The following is a 14676-nucleotide window of genomic DNA, read 5'->3' as shown; positions in this document are numbered from 1 at the left end:
TTTCTAATCCAACACATCTGAATGACTCAGTGATATCTATTGCAATACATTCCAGACTAGTTTTTTAAGAGTTTGATTCATTCACACACACACACACACACACACACACTTTTAAGCTTATCTTTCAATTTAATGAACGCATCTTTCTCTTGTACTAGAAGAAAAGGTGCAGAGGAGTACCCACTTTACCTTCTTTACACTTGATCAGTCTCCTCTCTAAACAGTCAGTCATTTCATCCTCCACATAAGAAATCTTTCTAATCAACATAGCTCTTCTTCCCTCTTTTTTACTCTACCCTTTTTGAAACTGACCAACCAGAATTGAAGTTTTCCAGTTAAATCTGTACCATTGATCTATATACTGTTATAGTTTCATTATTTTCTTTCCCATGCTTTAAAATCCTAACACCATGTGTATCCCCCCTCACCCCACCCTTTTTTTTTGAGCACTGCTTCACAAGTAGAGATTTTCATTGAGCTGTCCACAATGGATGTCTACACTACATTGTAAACACAGGCCTGTGGGACCTAGAATTATGGACTCTGTTTCCAAGCCTGCGCGCTTTAGTGTGTCACTGCATTGTAAAGCTGGGTTTACAATTGCTGGACCCAAGTCTCAGATGCATCCATACTGCACTACACAGACCTTCTGACTTGAATCTGCAGCTGGAACTGAGTCCACACTGCAAAATGACATGGGACATGAACACAAGACACACCGGGACTTGGCTCTGACCTACCAGAAGCACTAGGAGGCTTCTGAGTGCTTGCTTACCCTGAGTCATACCCACGTGTGTGGACAGAGGAGGGTGGGGGTGGGCTCAAACCTGACTCAGAGCCCAAGCTTAGCATGCAGTGTACACATACCCAATACATCCATTTCTTTTTCCTGACAAGTCTGTAGCTAATTTAGAACCCAATAATATGTATGATCAGTTCAAACTATTCCTTCCAGTATGCATTATCTTACATTTGTCAACAAGACATATGGCTTAACTCTGATCTGCTCCTCTGAAGTTCCTCAATCTTCCATTTAATCTTTTGCCAAGTTAGAACTGACCATTTTTTCAGTTCCTTGTTTTCTCCTAGACAGTTTCTAATCCAAGATAAAACTTTGCCTCTTACTCCATATTAGTTTACAAAGCAACTAAGTTTAAGGATTTTCGAAAATCCAAACAATTTATATCTACCAGTTCTTTTTTAAGCGCTGTTTTACAGACACATTCAATTACTTTTAGTAGACTACAGGCACAATTTTCTGTTATAAAAGCCCTGGTAGTTGGTTCCTATCACACATTCTGCTATATGTTTTATAATTCTCTGACTCTTTTCAACCAGTTTTCCTGGACTTGAAAAAAAAAACCTCCAAGGTCTAACTCCTAGGATCAATCCTATTGCCTTTTATAAAGATAGGCACAACTCTGACTACCCTTCCAGTCCTGCTATAGGAGCCCAGGCGATTTTAATTAGACTAAATTTTTGTTTGCAACTCAGCCATTACATTCTTGGATGTGTACCATTAGGTCTTTTTAAACTGCAGTATTTTTTTTGTTCCAGCAAGTCTTCTTGCCATCTCAGTCTGACAGTGCCTCATCTTTATTAGCTAAAAATGTGAAGGTCCAGAGTTAGACACATTCCATCCCATACAGTATCTTCTGTAGTGAAGACTGATACAAAAATCAGTTATCTCCACAATGCCCTTATTCTTCATCCTTATGAGAGATGCCTTCAGAAAGCTAAAAGAATTTGAATCTGGACTCAGAGAAACATCATCTTACTTTCCACCATAATAGTACTTAGCTCTTGAACTGTAAGACCCATGCCAACAAGTAAAGAAACTTTAAACTGGGATGTACAGAGGTGCCCAAGTTCTATGTGATAAAATATGGCCAAATTCTCATGCTGATGGGATTAGCCACTACTATCATTAACGGGATTGAGACCCACGTGAAACCAAAGCATTGGGAGGGTTGTGGAATTCCTCAATCTCTTGAGTTTGATCAGAACCTTTGCTATGACAAAAATCTGTGGAAATGCATTTCTTCCCAGTGCCGTCTACAGAATATTGGTAGCTCATTCTTCTGGAGGGTTCCTAATAGATCTCTCTGGTGTTCCCCACCCAAAAAAGCTCTCATCCACTAACTATCCTCATTCCTTAATTTTGGCAGGTCCATTACCCATTTACTAAGCATGTCTGCAATCTTATTTTCCTTTTGTGCTAGGTAAATGGCAACTAGCAATGTCCTGTGGGGGACAGCTCAATCTCACATGTGAAAGGCTTCCTAATAAAGGAAGTGAAATTCTTTTTTTCTGTTTTAGCACTTATACAAGACAAAGTGGCTCAAATGTCAGTTCTCTGAAAGTCCACTGTGCTTTCAAGCAGCTCTCATCTCCATAACATTAATATGAAGCTGCTGCAATACCTGAAGAGACCAAGTACTTGAATTGTGCAGTCTCTGCATGGGTTCACAATCCCACCAAAGTAACTAGAGATTAGGGGAAATCCATGCCTAATTTCAGTCTGACCCTTGATCTGCCACCAAGCCAGCGAGGCTAGGAAGTTGTCCATTTCTTCAATGCCCTACAAGGTTCTGTGGCCACATGAATAGTCCTCCAGTATACACATTTGTGTCGTGACTAATCCATACATTGTTTTGGCCTTCAGCAGTGACATTAGTAGCACAGCTCTCGTTGATGCCTACTCTGGCAAATCCTACCAAATCCACAATGTTCTGGATCCCATCATGGGGGAAGGAAGGCTTTGAGGTGAATCATGTAGGACTTCTATGTATTTCAGTGATCTTTGTGAGGACAAGACAGAATGTTGGGTAATCAATCATGAAAACTAATGACTAGCACCCAGAGATATTATGAAATTTTTCTTAACCGGGTGAAGTTTGGCTTCTCAGGAATTCATGTTAGGATTGAATTCTTCTGGCTTTCTGGGTATCAGGAAGCCCTCCTTGAAATTACAACCCTTCCCAACTTTTGCCAGATATCTCAGGTTTGATGGGATCAGATTTCCTGCAATGTCTCTTGCTGGTATGACTGAACTCAAATGCATTCTCAAAGGGGATCATTTGGAGGGATTTCTCTGAAGTAGATTTTGTAGCTGGGTATTGCTGAGGATCCTGTGTTTGAGCTGACTGGGGTCATCAGGAACAAAAAGTCCTAGTCAACATGACAAGACGTTTCTGAGAAGCAGATACTGACCAGGATTAGCTATGTGCTAACTTGTAGCAAACACAGCACTTTGCTGAAAGTAGGAGTTGCTGAGTGTGTAAATAGGACTCAGAATACTTTGGCTTCTGCTATGTCGCTGAGCAATTTGACTTTGGGAACTCCTGAATTCAGACCCAGAAGTCGGCCTCTTGAAAAAACTTTTTCCTGCTGTAGATGAAGGATGATGAGAGGGGGGCAGCACATTCTCTTTGGCCTTAGTGAGACTAGACACTACCTTTCATCAAAGAGATTTTCTTGTGATATGGTAGATCTTTGAGCCTTTAATGAATACTATATGAAGGCCAGATAATTACAGCCATGTGTGTCTGTATCCATCAATGCTATCTACCCTTTCTGCCATACAACAGGCAAAGGATGACTGCACCTGATATCTGAATGCACTCCCTCACTAATCATGTTCTTGAAGAACAGAAGGTGAAAACTCTCTTCCATTGCTCAAAATGGCATTTTCCAAATGAAAGACAAGTGGTTACCAATGTAAGCCATTAGCATTGTGGTCCAGAAAACCTTAATAAAGAGCATCCAGTGCATTAGATCAGAGACAGGCACCCATAATGTTAGTTCAACCAGTCTTGGCACTGGCCATACCATATTCTCCATCCATTCAAGTACAGACATTAAAGACTCTGCCCCCATATATATGTGGGAACAGTCTACTCCCCAATACCTGGAAATCATGGCACATGGGTGCTTTGATTACTTCAGTCTGATTTCTGGTGCTAGATTCTCTGAAAGGAACCAAAAAAAAAAAAAAAGATGACAGTAAGCTCCACTGAAGATGCAAACTTCCCCCAGAGTCACAGCTACCACAGGTGGTGTTTAAAAAAAAAAATCAGTAGAGTTTAAGGAAAATACACCAGATACACAAAGAATTAGAGGATAATAGGATGAAATGCTGAAATTACTCGGACAGAGCCATGATGAGCACTATTGACCAATAGCTGTAGTCTTTAGAGAGTTCTTTCATCAACCTTAGCCAGAAAGTACTGGGAACAGATTAGCAATATCAGCACATGTAACATAAGATGCCTTCATCTAGGACAAACTGCTTGGAAGTTTAGATGTACGAGTTCTCACCAATGCAAATGCATTAACCTAAAAGCTGGCGTCTACTGGGTCTGGGATCTTTTCAGAAGCTTCTGTCTTTTGCTAGGTAACTAACTATGGCAACTGTAACTGAAGATGAAATAATTCATCATCCATTGTTGGGTGTATCCCCTAAAAAGCCTACATTTTCAAAGGCAAATGTCTCTAAAATTGGATTCTTTATCTAATCTTTCATGGGCTAAGCTTCCCTGATTTATAGTAATGCCTTGGTTGAATGCCTATGACTTTCGACTGCTTGTTTATACCATACTAAAACTTAAAACTTTGACAGGAATAATCTTGCTGGTCTAGGCAGATTGATGATAAAAAAATATATCTCACATCTCTAACTGCTGCATAAGGACAATTAGGACAGGCCTATCTAATCAGGATTAGGCCCAATACAAGTTTGCATGCTACCAGAAAGCTACAGGAAGAGATGATCTTTCAGAACAATCACCACCACTTGTCTCTATTTATAAAGCAGAAAATACCCATTTTAAATCTCAAAGTGCGGGGGAATTAAAGGAGAAGTTTCATCTGATCAATAACTTTCAAAATTGTTTCCAGGACTAGCAGTAAGCACTGGATTAGTTACTGGAATAATCATATCTGGAGGTGTTAAGGATCTCTGACCCATCCGTTGAGCTTCTAAAAAATAAGAGCCATCACCTCCATGCCAATTTAATTCCCCTGAACAAGCTTGAGGGCTGGTACTGAATTGCCCTTTTGTCATTCATCCTCTCAGTCAGAAATCCTCATATTATGTTACGTAGTTTGCAATGAAAAACGATACTTTAGTTTTCATACAAGGTTGGAGAGATGGATTGCATTTTTTCATCTCAGACTTTGACCGTAGCTTCTCTTTTTCTGCCATGATGCAAATATGAGCTCTGCAGAGAAATAACATCTGGCAGAGGTCATTATAACAAAAAATTCTATTTGAGAAATATAAATGTCTTAAAAAAAGAAAACGCAATAGAGTAGCCAGGAAAAAAAATAGTACTACTTTTTAGAGAGAAAAAGTACTACCTAGGTAAGTTATCAAAGAGGAAGAAAAGCCCAAATTGATGTTTCATCAAAATGATGAACCCTGCATGGAGGGAGAACTTCAGACTGGAAATAGTGTGGGTGGGACTTACCATCAAGTGATCCAGGATTGACAGCTATGAACTGCCCCACTGTATCCATAAGAGGATGAAGCAACCCATTAATAACGGATAGGTGGATATGGGAATGATAAACACTACTATACCTAGAATCACAGGTACAGATTAGGGGGGGAGAAAGAGAGAGAGAAAGTTAGAAAATGCTATGCAAGAAATATAGTCAGCTATATGGACCTCTATTCCTGACTCACATTTCCTTACTACATTAAGAAGAAATATGTTGATCATAAATATCGCTCACTAATTAAATTTTGTTTGCAAAAATGGCTGTAATCTAGATGCAGGATTCACATGCGTTTTTATTCACCAAGAGTGGACGTTTAAAACATAAGAGTCATGCTTCCACCTGTTTTCAACATAAACAGATAGGTTAAACTGGAAGCTGAGCTTCAGGAAAGACAGTTAAATTTAAGACTCCCATACCACTTTGGATAAAGGCATTGGGAATAAATGTACAATCTCTGTGGGGCAGAGACTGTGTCTTCATCTGTGTTCGTACCATGATGGAGCCTTCACGTGCTATAATAATATAAATGATTAATGAAGTGCAATTGGCCAAGTTTGTCTCTCTCGATACTTTTAGAAAATCCTCCTGTGTTAAAAATGTAGCCCAAACATAAAAAGTAGAATTGTTTATCATTTTCAACATACAAAACATGATTTCTTATAAAAACAGCTTACCTTGAAAGGTTTGTCCCCACTGTGTGTCAGCATATGCCTCTGTAACCAACTTTGACTTGTTGAAGGTGTATTATATACTTTGCAACCTTTCCACAAGCAAACAAATACCTAATAAAGGAAAAATATGTAATTAATTCTTATAGAAGTCTAAAAACATTATTTGATTATGTTATGAATACAAAACACGTTGGTTCAAAGGATACACAAAAAGTGTTTAGACCCTGAATAAATAAATAAAAATTATTTGCTTTCTCATACCAACTTGCCCAGAATTTTGGGAAAGAAATAAGGGCCCACAGGCATTCATAACAGCAGTTCTCAGGAACAAAATTTTGGTGCCCAAGTGCTTGCCCCCTATAAATAAGTTCAGGAGCTACACCATAAACCCTAGAAATATCTTCCAAATCTTGAAATCCTCTAATGATTAATATGTACTAAGAAAGGAAAAGAAAGATCCAAACTGACTAATCACCTTTACATTCTTCTCATAAGAGAAAAGGACAAAATGGTTTACTCTCATATAAAAGCAACAGTCCATTTCCTCTATATGAGGGAATCAAGTTAAAACTTTGTTTCAAGGTACTAAAAAGTATTTAAATAACTGTTCAACAACAGTGAATTTTTGGACACTCTAAACTAAACCACATATTCACATTATTCCCATCACAGCATACATCCAGACATTTATTGTGGGATGAAAAGATATCCTTGCCTAGTATGATTTTTAACTCCTATCTTAGGAAACTGGGTTTTTCTAGGGCATTTATCACCATGGAATCTAACTGCTTCTGGATGATGGAGGAAAAGGAATTTATTTCTAGATACACATATGGATTAACACTCCTTTTAAGGTGCCAATTATTTCTATGTCCATTTCTTTCCTCCCATAAAACTCAAACTTCTACTTCCTGAGTTCTCTCTCCACATTCTCCCATGGGTTCAAAATGCTGATGACAAAAAACAACAGCAGCAAAAAAATATCCTCCAACATAAACTTTAACGAGGCTTTTGTTATTCATCATATTCCAAAGATTAACTGATGCCATAAGCAGCTACATTCAAGTAATTTTAAAAAGCATGTTTTTTAAATACACTTTCAAAAGACAGAGCTGCTGAATTTGAGGTTATTGTCTTTAATCACCCTAAGTATGGCTTTCAACAAACATCATGTATATACCATCAACCTGAAATAATTCTTTCTGTAATTTTTTTTTATCACTTGCCCCTGCGCACACAGTTCTATTTTGCTTTAAAAAAAAAGAAGAGGATCTGAGTTCTCTGGACTTTGGAGCAAAAAACCCAAGCAGATAAAAAAGTAAAAGCAGTGCATTAAAGGGACACCTTCATATTTTGGCAATTTAAAAAGATTTAAAAGTCATTTTATATATACATCCACCCCCAATCTCCCAGGCCAATTTTTGTGATTTTACATGTTTTGTGCTATCCTATTCTATCCAAACATATTAATTGCAAAACAATGAAGTAAAAAATTATCATACAGAAGAGTCTTTAAATTGATAGCATCTCTTTTAATTAATTTTCCAAGGTATTTGCTAATTTCATGTCTGTGAGTAAAAAGAAAATGATCACTTTGTTGGCAGCTTTGATGGGGCAGGAAGCACTGACATGGGGGGTGGGGGAAGGAGGAGGAGAGAGAGATCTCAACCAGGAGCAACTAGGGCTGTATTCCATGTGCTGCTGCTTCCCTCTCTCCTTTTCCTTTATAACTGGAGGAAAGGGTGGGCTGCTTCCTTTTCCCCTTCACCCTCCCCTTGTGCTACAGGGGGTGGGGGTATTGCATGCTGCATACTAGCTCCAGAGCCTGTCCCACTCACCACTGCTACCATTGGATGGTGAGGGTGGCAATGGGACAGGGTGATTGGCTCCTGCCTGGAGGAGGAAGAAGGCTGCAATGGTTTGCTGCATAGGCAAACAGCCATTTTAGGCTCCCTGTTTCAGACCTACCCTTAAACTAGTATGTTGGATCTCCTTTGATGGCAGGGGCTAGACTGATCATCATTTGGGAATCTGGAAGGGATTTTTACACAATGGCAAAACTGTCAAACTGCCACTTTTCATCTGGCATGCTGGACATCTGGTTTTCGGTGTTTCAATTATAATTGTTCCAACTTTGGAAGGTTCCAGTGTGGCTGGTGAGTTAGAAGTGTTTGACTGAGGTCCATATAACTCAATGGGCTGCCCAGGGACTGGTCCTGGACACAGCAGCTCATGATGGGGGGGTATGCCTCTGTTCCATGTACCTTGTGGCTTCCCTCATAGAATCATCGAATATCAGGGTTGGAAGGGAACTCAGGAGATCATCTAGTCCAACCCCCTGCTCAAGGAAGGACCACTCCCTCACTAAATCATCCCAGCCAGGGCTTTGTCAAGCCTGACCTTAAAAACCTCTAAGGAAGGGGATTCCACCACCTCCCTAGGTAACCCATTCCAGTGCTTCACCACCTTCCAAGTGAAAAAGTTTTTCCCAAAATCCAACCTAAACCTCCCCACTGCAACTTGAGACCATTACTCTCTCCTACCTCAGGAAAGGGAGTGGGATGGGATTCTGGCTTCCATCAGGGTCCTTTAACAGGCCTGAGGTATAGACGTAGGATGGCCTTCACACTCACCCTCAGGTTTATATTACCCCCAGCCACATGTGCCATTTGGTGCCCACATTGGAAAAGTCCTACAGGTAGTTTGAGTATTAGTTCTTTATATATATATATATATATATATATATATATATATATATATATATATATATACATACACACACACACACACACACACACACACACACACACAGCCTGTACATTTAATCCATACTATGTTGAATGTCTCTCATTGTTCCCTTGCCTATAATTCTTGTTCTCTACAAGCTACAGTCATTGTGCATAAGTAGGCTTGAAAACTCCACAGTAAAGCCATGAGCTATTCAACCACCTCACCTGCAGGTGGTGCACATACACCTACTCTTGTAAAACAAACCTGACAGTAACTGTCAGTCTCTTTCTTGCCAAATCAAAGAATTTAATTTTTAACAACAAATTCCAAACTACAGCAGGGCACACAAATGGACAAGTGTAGACAGATTGCAATTCAGACGCTCAGAGCTTCACGCAAACATCTCTTTCTGAAAACAAAGTACAGTCTATCTCAGAGCACATTTTGTAAACTAAAAACTCCAAGAATATCAAAATACAGAGAAATCTGCAAACATTAAAGAAACATGAAACCTTCAAAAAACCAAATCCAACTTTAAAAAAGCCTGAAAGAGTGGAGTGTGTGAAAGCTGGCAGAATACTGATGTGGACTAGCAGTTTTATTGTTGTAATCCACATTCCATGCATAACAGTTGGTGAACATATGCAGATCTTCACATGGCAACTCTGTATATTTTGCATATGGTAAAATGTCTGAGACTGGCCAACTGCACTGCAATGCCTGCAACTGAATATTACCTAACATCTAACAGGAAGATTAAGTCCTGCTAAGGAATAACATTAACAAGATACAGTCATACCATGAAGTCTCCCTTAATAACAGACTGAGTTATTAAATCCCAAACTTGACAACTCTAAATTCTACTCCAGATAGGGCATTAGAAGTTATTAACTCCTATTTGTAGGGAAGATCCTTGTCAAAACAGGCATGAAGAAACTGAGAAATACTGATCACAGACAAATTTAAGTAATGATACCTGTCCAAGGAATTTAGGATGAGTGACTGACACCACGCAATCTAATGCATTTTACATGATATAGAAATTGGATGGGTCTCTAGTATTTATACCTAATCCAAAGCCAGTTTACTTTGCAATGACATCACTGACACCAAGTTAATTCTTTGGCTTTCAATTTATTTTTTTAAACTACATCATTGTAAGAAACTCAGACAGATTTCTATGAGAATAAGGGACCAGATTAATGCTCTATAACACAGTGGGCTTCTTAATACTTAACTCGTGATGTAGCTTTAAATTTACACTGGCATAAAGAAGCCAGAAGCTTTCAGAGCATGTTATCTTTTTTTTTTTTTTTTAATAAAACCCCAAGTATTAACAAGGCCTAAGACTATGCACAGCCTGAAAATACAAAAACACATCTTTTGAGGGTACATCTTGTAGAGAACTGTCAAACTACAAATACTGTTGTAACTATGAGATCCTGCATTCTCAGGATGAACTGGACCAATGCCAGCCAACACTATTACATATTCAGTGCCAAGCCAAAGACATGTTACACTCTTAAAATGGTCAAATGTAGCTTTTATCTGAGCTGTATGAAGTAATATGTACTCTAGAAACCATTACAAAACAAGCTCCAACTATGGATAATTAAAAGAGATACTAACAGCTTCAGCACCCAAATAACCATCATCTCTATGGACAAATTCTTTGAGGTCTTTTCTTGAAGAGCACTATGTAAGCTTGTCTCTTTCACCGACAGAAGTTGGTACGATAACAGATATTACCGCACCCACCTGGTCTCCAGTATCCTAGGACCAACACTGCAAACAACAAATCCTTTCCTCACTTACAAAAAAAATGTATCAATGCATAACAACAATGAAGAGCTTATGAGGAAGCACAGGGTTCCAAAAGTTAACTATTCAGTTTTAAAACTATGTAATTGCAACTCAAACGATAACACTTGGAACCGGAAACAGAGCACGGGGGGGGAGAGGACAAAACAAAACCAAAAAAAAAAAAGTATACAAAAGTTATTAAAGGATTTTTTTTAAAATTAGTGGCAAGAAAGGGTTGAATGTTAAGGTACCCACAATAATCTAAATCAAAACACAACATACATGCTTTATCTTCCATTGTACCTGTGACAACTGCCATTATGGCCAAACTGCTGTGAAAAAAATCCATCACATACACAAATCAACTTAAAATATTGGCTTTTTTTTCTGAATTTGATTTAAAATTTGGAGCTTAGAACTTTTGAATTATCAGGTCAGATTTACAATGGAGTCTAACTTTAGGAATCCATTTTTTTAAAAAAGTCCTAAGCAGAATGACTAGTATAAATCATCCAGCCCCCATTTCCTTCAGACGCTGCATTTCCTAACATGGGCTATTTTATCTACTCAAAGAAATCTGTGATGACATACACCAACCTGCAAGAGTTTCAAATAAAGCTGCAATAGCTGGCATCTAATTTTATCATTCAACAAACATATGCAGGTAAAGACAGTTATCTGAAAATGCAGAACTGTTGACATGACTTCATGAAAGTGCTACAAAATATTAATGCATAGAGATAGGACAGCAAAGAAGAAATAAAACCAACCCCTCCTCGCTGACCATCTACATGTATGGAGCGAATGTGATCTGCCAGATCCGGGCTGGAGTTGAAGCAAGCATGGCACTGGTCCCAACAACAGTTATAAGCAATACTTTTTGCCGATGAAGCAGTAACTCCTTGGCCGTTCATCATAACTGGAGTCGAACGCCCACTGGAAATTGTGCTGTCTACGTCCATTATAGTGCTGCTTATGCTACAAAGAAAAAAAGAGAATGTTATTCCTGGGTGCAGGTTAACATGGCAAACACTTGATAATGAACATCTGACTTTTAGTTTGATTTCTTGTATGTGTAGACTTTATTAGAAATAAAATGTATGTTCTACTGAGTTGTCAAAAACACAATGCATGTTCTACTGAGGTTTGCCAAATATGAACTGTGCACCAGATATTATTAGCGTAGATCTCTCATTCCTAATGTTATCTGTCCTCTACGGTCTACTAACATCCAGAATGGCACTGTATAAAACTAGGTAAGAAAGAGGGAGCAAGGTGTATTAATTTTCTGTGTTTTGTAAACCAGTACAATATAAATACAGGTATAAGTCAAGTTGGGTTAATTTTGGAACAGACACAGATGAAAGATGTAAGCTGTGATCACTGCAAGCCCCAGAGTTAATAAAGTATGAACTTCTCTATCTGCGCTGATTTGTCTATGTTTAATAAACTGATTGAGCTGAGTTATCTGATGTCTTGTTCATCAATAATCAAAACTGAACCCTAACAAGCTGAAGTGCTGTCATATTATAAGCTTTGCAGTCTTTACACGGGCCATATCTAGAGATAAAAGGTCTCACATCTCTAACAGTCAACTAATAAAATCCAATCCCCAATACAACCTAATAATACACCTTGTTTTTTAAGAGAAGCTACTTATCAGTAACTAATGCTCTTCAAGAATGGCACTCATGTATTCACACTTGAAGAATAAGGTTCCCCTGATGCTCAGCTGCAGAAACGCCTTGAAAAAGCCATGTCCTTAGGTCAGAAGAGTGAGGTCATCACCCTACTCTATATTAGGATCCCCCCACACACACACCCCATTACCCTCAGTTCCTTCTCTGAAACTGCAGGTTTGATATTATACAGAACTGAGGTAGAGGGGAAGGTGGCCGGGTAGCATGGACAACAGTCACTAAAAAGGTTTCAGAGTAGCAGCCGTGTTAGTCTGTATTCGCAAAAAGAACAGGAGTACTTGTGGCACCTTAGAGACTAACAAATTTATTAGAGCATAAGCTTTCGTGGACTACAGCCCACTTCTTCGGATGCATATCACCTTACTTCTTCAAGGGCCTTTGTATATTTGCTACCCGTGGGAGATTAGTAAACAACATTCCACCAAGAGGATGATGGACAAGTTCTTAGCTAAACCTGGATGGCAGCACTGTTCTGCCAAACCCAGCATTGAAGCACAAAGCCAAGTCCAAAAGTAGCACTCTGTGAATGTCTGTACTGAACTGCAAGTTGTTGATTTGCACATCTCCACCACAGGAACTTGTCTAAAACATGTCACTGAAGCTGTGGTAATTCTCATGGACTGGATCTTTAAACCAGAGAATACTGGCTTCCTGGCTAATATGTGGCAATCTACTAATCCAGAGTGAAAGTCTGTTTGGTTACAGGTTTTCCTGACACTCTCCCAATAGGCTACAAATAACCTATGAGACTGTCTAAATGACTTGGTCCTTTGCAAGCAGTGACCTTTTTACACCTAGGGCACGGAGAAGAAGTTCCCTTGGATGGGAGTGAGGATCTGGAAAAGATACAGAGTGGTGAAATGCACTGAAGTAGATGGAAATATGACACCATCTTGGGCATGAAGGTAGAATGCACCCTCATGGTGATTCTCTCATTGTAGACCACAGTGTAATGTGGAATGGTCATCTAAGGACTGAGCTCCCTCACCCTCTCAGCAGATGTGATAGCTATCAGGAAAGCTGTTTTCAATGATAAATGACAGAGGAAGTAAGAGGCTTATAAGGAGAACCCATCAGCTTTATCAGGACAAGGTTTAGATCTCAAAGACAGGGCTTCCTAATGGGTGGACCATTTATTATGCCCTTAAAAACCCAGAGACTGGGTAAAAAAAGACTAGTAGCAAGATGAACGTGGGCATCCATCTCTGGTCTGATCAGCAAGCAAGAGGTGAACGCTTCTTGAAGCCCTTACAGGCTCAGGGTCAGACAACTGTATAACAAGATTCTAGGATTATCGCTATCTGTATGTCACTCTGATGCCTAGAATGACTGTTGACTCAGTGTGAAGCAATGGAAACAACTACAAGCATGGCTGAGTGCGCTTTTCGTTTAGAATATTACTCTGCACACAAACTTTGGGGAACATGTATAAACAGCAACACTGCTTACTACAACACAGTGCATGGAAACAAGCCCCTATTATTTATTTTTTTACATACTGTACATGACTTTATGAATTACACCTGTGCAACAGCACAGGCTTTCAGCTATTAGTAGTCCCAGTAAGAAGCCAAGGGCTCCCAGAAATTACTATAAAATACTCTAAACTATTTACAATAAGGTCTCAAGATAGGCAAAAAGTAAGTCTAGTCCTGAAGACCAAAAGCAAGTTCCATTTCTTCTCTGTGATGCCAGCAAAGGAAGTGAGGCAGTTGGGAGCGTGCACTCCCTTAGTAGGATGATGATATCACCCTCAAACGAGAATTCTCATGCACTCCCAAATGGTCATGGCTTTTCAAGGCATATATCCACGCACAGAAAGGCAGAGACCTTCACAGAAGAAGGTTATATTAAGCAAACTTTACCGTTTCCAAATATACCTCAGGCCCTTTTTTTGTTACTATATGATAGCTCTGACAGGCTACAGGTCATTCCATGATCAGTACAAAAATCTCTGCAATGGTGAATATCTTACAGAAAACAGGGAAATAGCTATTATTCAAAAAAAATCACCAAGAATGCCCGCCTCTCTGGCTGGAAAGCTCAAATGGCTTTGGACTATGTGTGTGTTTAGAGAGAAACTCAAAACGTAGGCCTTTTGAAGTTGCAGGTGGTTGAGACTATCATCAGAGCCCTTCTTCCCACAATCCTAGAGATCTCCAACCTGTACAAAGACGACCACTACACCTACATTGATTGCACAGAGCAACCAGCAGGGTGTCAGCCAACAGCAAAAAGTCAAATTGAAAGACAAGTCTTTCACACTT

At 39.2% G+C, this 14676-nt stretch overlaps 1 protein-coding gene across 3 annotated transcripts in view; it reads right to left on the bottom strand.

Annotated features, from left to right (window-relative positions):
• The window catches only part of AEBP2 (AE binding protein 2), an 84244-nt gene that overhangs the window by 45196 nt on the left and 24372 nt on the right, over positions 1-14676 (bottom strand). For all 3 annotated transcript variants that reach the window (XM_034782192.1, XM_034782183.1, XM_034782200.1), the window contains exons 2-3: positions 11480-11687; positions 6180-6287 (exon numbers count right to left, since the gene is read on the bottom strand). In XM_034782192.1, coding sequence (XP_034638083.1) covers positions 6180-6287; positions 11480-11687 — 316 coding nt within the window. The remainder of the gene's footprint in view (positions 1-6179; positions 6288-11479; positions 11688-14676) is intronic.

This window comes from Trachemys scripta, chromosome 1 (assembly GCF_013100865.1).
Source record: "Trachemys scripta elegans isolate TJP31775 chromosome 1, CAS_Tse_1.0, whole genome shotgun sequence".
NCBI lineage: Eukaryota > Metazoa > Chordata > Testudines > Emydidae > Trachemys > Trachemys scripta.
Note: the sequence above shows the minus strand (reverse complement) of the source record. Positions and strands in the feature narration are given on the sequence as shown.